A 5110-nucleotide genomic window follows, 5' to 3' on the forward strand; every position below is an offset into this window, starting at 1 on the left:
GGACTGCCCCCCCTGCCCTACGTTGCTCCCTTGTCCCCCAAACCGTGACCATTGCCCCTCATTGTCAGCCCCCCCACCCGAGCCCGTGCTGCAGCCCAGTGCCCCGCATGGGGCTACATCCCCTGGGAGGAGATGGTGAGGGGCTGGGTGCTCCCCACGTGCCCTGCCCCTGTTTGGGGGGTTGCGCCCCACGGGCTCCCCCTGACCGTCCCCCTCTCCCTGCAGCGGAGGAGCCTGGCGCCCAGCCAGCTGGCCAAGCGCAAGCCGGACGGTGCCTGCGAGGACGAGGACGAGGACTGGCGCCCGCCCGCCGTGAGCTCCAACCCCCCCCATGTCCCGCACCCCACCGAGCCTCCCCCGGGGCATCGGGGCTCCCTTCCCCTTTGGCAGCCCCCCATGCCCTGCTTCCACGGCTGCACCCCCCATCCCCCCCAGGGTCCCCCCGCCTACAAGAGCGAGCTGCAAGTCTCTCATTTAGGCAGGGATTTCTTGCCTCGCACTCGGTCCCCCTGGCTGCTGGCACCTCATTGCTTTTTTTGACACGGTCTCCTGGGATTGGGACTGAAGTGTAACTCCAAACTCTGTACGTGTTTAGGAGCATTTGCATCAAGACCAAAAATCAGAGTGTGCTTGGTAGAGCGGGTGCCTCTCGCTGACACGCATGATTCCTCCTGGCTGTGCTGCGGGGGGATAAATTGCTGGGCATCACTGCTGGTTAAATTTTTTTTTAAGGCAGAAAGGGGCATTCTGATAGCCCGGCCTGATTTGCAGTATATTATAGGCCAGGAACCTCAACCAGTGATTTCTTTGTCCAACCCGTCATTCCAGTTTGTGCTGAAATCATTAGGGAGGTACCTGGGCCGGTGAAAGAAACAATTGCAGCGAGATCATCATAAGCCATCCATCTCCTTTTGGCTTGTGACTTTGAGTGTCTAAAAATTGGCTTTTAAACGCATGGTCTCTTCATCTGCATAATAAGGGCTCCCAACATGCACCTGCTTCCAGGAAGAATTGAATGTTGTGATCTGAGTGCCAGCACCCAGGGTTTCCTTTTCCCAATGAAGGAAGGATGCAAAGTGAAAACAAAGCTAATCTATTTTTTGCTGATCCAGTCTTCTGCTCCATGACGTTTAAACCCTCGTATTTTAGCAGCAGAACCACTGTGGTTTGGCAAGGAGTTGAGGGATATAGATTCATAGAAAATGAGGGCTGGAAGGGAGCTCAGGAGTCGCATCTAGTCCAACCCCCTGCTCCAAGCAGGACCAGCCCCAACTACATCATCCCGGCTAAGGCTTTGTCTACCCAAGCCTTAAAAGCCTCCAAGGATGGAGAGTGCACCATGGCTCTGGGGAGCCTGTTCTAGCACTTCACCACTTGCCTCGTGAGAGCGTTTTTCCTAATATCCAACCTCAACTTCCCTTGCTGCAGCTTGAGCCCATTGCTCCTTGTCCTGCCATCTGTCCCCACTGAGACCAGTCCAGCTCGATCCTCTTTGAACCCCCCCTGCAGGGAGGTGAAGGCTGCTATTCAATCCCCCTCAGTCTTCTCTTCTGTAGATTAAATCAGCCCATTTCCCTCAGCCTCTCCTCACAAGTCCTGTGCCCCCGCCCCCCAACCATTTTCATTGATATCTTCTAAATATGAATATTTTAAGCATTTTAGCTTCTGGACAGGTTAAGTGTGAGGCCCGTTGACCTTGGTAGCGTCCCTTCTGAACCTGGCTTTGTTGTAGGACAAGGGCAGGGAGTAGCGATCTGCTGTTTTCCATTTCACTTGGATGGTCTGTGCAGTTAGACACTTATTGAGCACGATAGTGATACCTTTATCCTATTTGGGTGTCTGCATACCCACGTGTTCTGTCCTGATTCTCTTTTCCAGACGCCGAAGAGACAGAAACCTGGCAGTGACACAGAGAGTGGGCAATGCTACATGTCGCCTTTCCGGAAACCCCTGGCTCAGCTTACCAATCGGCCTCATTGCCTTGATAGCAGCAAACATGTACGTGGGTTTCTTGAGAGGATCTGTTGTCAGCACAAGGCTGGGGCGGTTTTGTACTAAATATCTGTTGCTTAACTTCAAAAGCATGAATGGATCAGGACTAAGGTCTTGTAAAGGCTTGCCTTGTCTCATGGGGACTCCATAGCAAAGGACTTGCGGGATTACCTTATTGATTGTATCATTGTAGCACCTAGACAGCCTGCTGAGATCACTTTAGCTGTATAACCAGATCCTTTATGGATGGTAACATTACACCTTGGCACCTGGGGGATTAAAAATGCACTTAAGCAAGAGGCAGATGGTGTTGGAGAGATGGTATCAGTTAGTTTCATGCATTTGAGAGTGGGATAGGAAAAGTCCAGAGGGGAGCTTTTGCTGATCGTGATTTTTCTTTTTTTTTTTCTCTGTGCTGGATGTAACTTAAAAATATCTGGGATACAAGCCTCAGTGGACACTGGAGAGCATACAGCTGCTGGTAGACTGGGGCCCTTAGTATGCATCTTGTTCTGTTTTATTGCTACCTTTGATAGCAAATGGCTCTAACATAAATTTCCTTTCTCAATCCGTAGGAGGCGTTTATCCGCAGCATTTTGTCAAAACCCTTCAAAGTCCCCATTCCAAATTATAAAGGTAAGATGACTCTTTCTTTCTCCGAATAATAATGATTTGGACAAAATCTAACTTCATAAAATAGATGGTGCTTGGGTTTATGAAATATCCTTTCTACTGGGGCGCACTTGAGAAGTTCAGAGTTAATTTGGGAAACAAAAAAACTAGCACATTAGTGAATTGATCTCTTTCTTAGCAGCGTTTAGTTAGGATTATCCTGCACTGGTTTCCATGTTGTTGCTGTTAAGTATTTTATGTAATGCTGTAAAATTGTATGCCGCATTACCGGATACAAGTGCAAGACAGTTTCTTGGCTCCAGGGGTATTATTTAACCTGCAAAACCCTAAGATTGCTAACAAGACAGAATGTGCGGGAGACCGATAACGCATGCCAGTTTTCTTTATGTTCAGTGGGGTGCTCGGGAGTCTGAAGGTGCTATTTAAAGCAAGAATTGTTCTGAAGTTTGTGGCTTCAGCTATTTTCAAATCAGCGAAGCACAGACTTGCTGATGGGAACAAATGGGGCCATTTTTCCCCCTGACTGAATAATTCCAAAACAGGTCAGCCAATTTTGCTTCAACTGTATTGATTAAAAACAAAACAAAAAGATGCCTTGGAGACTTTGGGCCAAGTCAAGCATTTAATAACCAGCCCAAAAGGAACTGGTTTGACAAAGTTCGTAGGAGCTGAAAAAGTAGGTTTGAAAAGAAGTTTGAATTCCTCGGCATTTACTATGAAAGGTGCCATCTGTAATGGCAACTGCGTGTTTTTGTGGTGAGATTTGGCAGACCACACCTGCATGTACGATCTTATGATCTCTCTTTTGAGCGTGAGTAGCATGCAGACCTTCGACGAGAAGCATGTTATTGGTTTTGTGATGAATATGGTCCTTAGGGAGCTGCGTCCCAGCTGCAGTCGTCTCTGACAAGAGTCAGGCCTTAGGATAGAGTTACTTGCTGGGTACTAGGCACTGTTATTTGTGTTTGCACTGAGATTTCGGAAGAAGGGTTTGGGCCTGCTTGATGTTTGTGACCATCTCTGTTCCAGGGCACGTGTGTTTCTACATACAACAGATGATGCTAGGGCAATGGCCAGATTCTGCATCCCTGTCTTCTACTGTTCTATCTGGCTGTTGACCTGAAAGGCCTCAACATCTACTGCACAGCAGAAGGATGATAATGCAGTAGATTATATGTTGCCATTACAAGACGTGCTAGTGCCGTACAAAATAGGGTGTTGTAAAGGTAGACAGCTGCCAAAAGTCCCCTTCTGCCCTCAGTGTGTGCAGGTATCTGAGAGGAGGCCTTGGCACAGTGGCTTTCTAAAGTACAGTGCTCAGAGAATGGCCAGGCTTCTCTTTAAGTAGAGTGAAATTATGGCCCTTGAGAATCAGGAAACAGCAGCAGCCCCTGTGTGCTGTGGTGGAAGGCATCGTGCTGCTTTGCAGAGGGAGAGTTGCTAGGTCTGTGTGGGTCTGGTGGGTGGAAGTGCTCTGTGTTCCCTGCTATCAGCAAGCAAGCCATCCATCCAAGCTACAGCCTGGCTTCAGAGAGCATCTGTATTTTGCCTGCATCCCCAGCACTGCACATTGCTTGTTCAGCTTCCTCCAGCCAGGCAACACCTTGTTTCTAGACCCCTGGTCTATGGTAAGGCTTGGTTTTCTCGGGTGACCCTTTGAACTTTGTCTATGGTTGTTTTTAGGGCCTCTGGGCTTGAGGGCACTGGGCATCAAGCGGGCAGGGGTGAGGAACTCTCTCCACGACCCTTTTGAAGAAGGAGCTCTGGTTCTCTATGAGCCCCCTCCACTGAGCGCGCACGACCAGCTGAAAATAGACAAGTGAGTTACCCCCAGAGGGAAATCATCAGTGCTAATTTTAACTCCAACCTCCTCCTATATTTATTTCTTCCATTCCCCTGTGGCTTTGAGCCAAATGTAGCCTGTGAAATTTGGAGGGGCTCTGGGCTGTTTCTCCTTGTAGAAATAGTAAAGGATGGAACCAGATCTACAATCAGTTGTTTTGTGTTTTGTCCAGGGAATGGGCTCTTTGATTTCCCATTACTCAGTGGCCTGTCAGACCTTTAAGTCTGCTTCTCTGAGAGTCTGTGCTCCATGGAGGAAAGTTGTTCAGAGAATATTAAAGCTTGACTGGTCCAGTGCTCAGTCAGGAAGTACCAGCAGGAAGGTACAAGCCAAAGGACACAGCTGACTGAAAACAGGGGATTTGAATGGGAACTTTTAGACAACCTCACCCAGAGCAGTCACTTCTCCACCCTTTTTATAACTTGGAGGGTTTGCCATATGGCAAGGTTGGTGGTAGGTACTAACTTAGGGCTTGAAAGGCGGAGGTTCAAGTCTTGGCCTCTTATGTGACATTGTAGGCAAGTTGTCTGTCCCCTCTGTGCCTCAGTGTTTCATCTGTGCTGTGAAGATCGCATGTCCCTGCCTTGCAGGGGTGACTTGAGGATAAATGTGTTAAAAGATTGAGGTGCTTGGCTGCTGCAG

The 5110-nt window shown here is 48.8% G+C and overlaps 1 protein-coding gene across 1 annotated transcript; it reads left to right on the forward strand.

Moving 5' to 3' along the window:
• The first annotated feature begins 33 nt into the window (after positions 1 to 33).
• LOC109307438 (DNA repair and recombination protein RAD54-like) lies at positions 34 to 4470 on the forward strand. The gene is made up of 5 exons (XM_019531369.1): positions 34 to 135; positions 226 to 312; positions 1879 to 1998; positions 2568 to 2628; positions 4309 to 4470. Exons 1-5 carry the CDS (start codon positions 133 to 135, stop codon positions 4446 to 4448), a joined length of 411 nt encoding a protein of 136 aa, XP_019386914.1. The 5' UTR covers positions 34 to 132; the 3' UTR covers positions 4449 to 4470.
• The last annotated feature ends 640 nt before the right edge of the window (positions 4471 to 5110 follow it).

Source organism: Crocodylus porosus, unplaced genomic scaffold (assembly GCF_001723895.1).
Source record: "Crocodylus porosus isolate Cpor-Errol unplaced genomic scaffold, CroPor_comp1, whole genome shotgun sequence".
Lineage (NCBI taxonomy): Eukaryota > Metazoa > Chordata > Crocodylia > Crocodylidae > Crocodylus > Crocodylus porosus.

What these genes read in the sequence shown, in the direction of transcription:
- LOC109307438 (XM_019531369.1), top strand. An exon ending in AGGACTGGCGCCCGCCCGCC is followed by an intron (nt 313 to 1,878) that starts GTGAGCTCCAAC and finishes TCTCTTTTCCAG; the next exon opens with ACGCCGAAGAGACAGAAACC. An exon ending in GCCTTGATAGCAGCAAACAT is followed by an intron (nt 1,999 to 2,567) that starts GTACGTGGGTTT and finishes CTCAATCCGTAG; the next exon opens with GAGGCGTTTATCCGCAGCAT.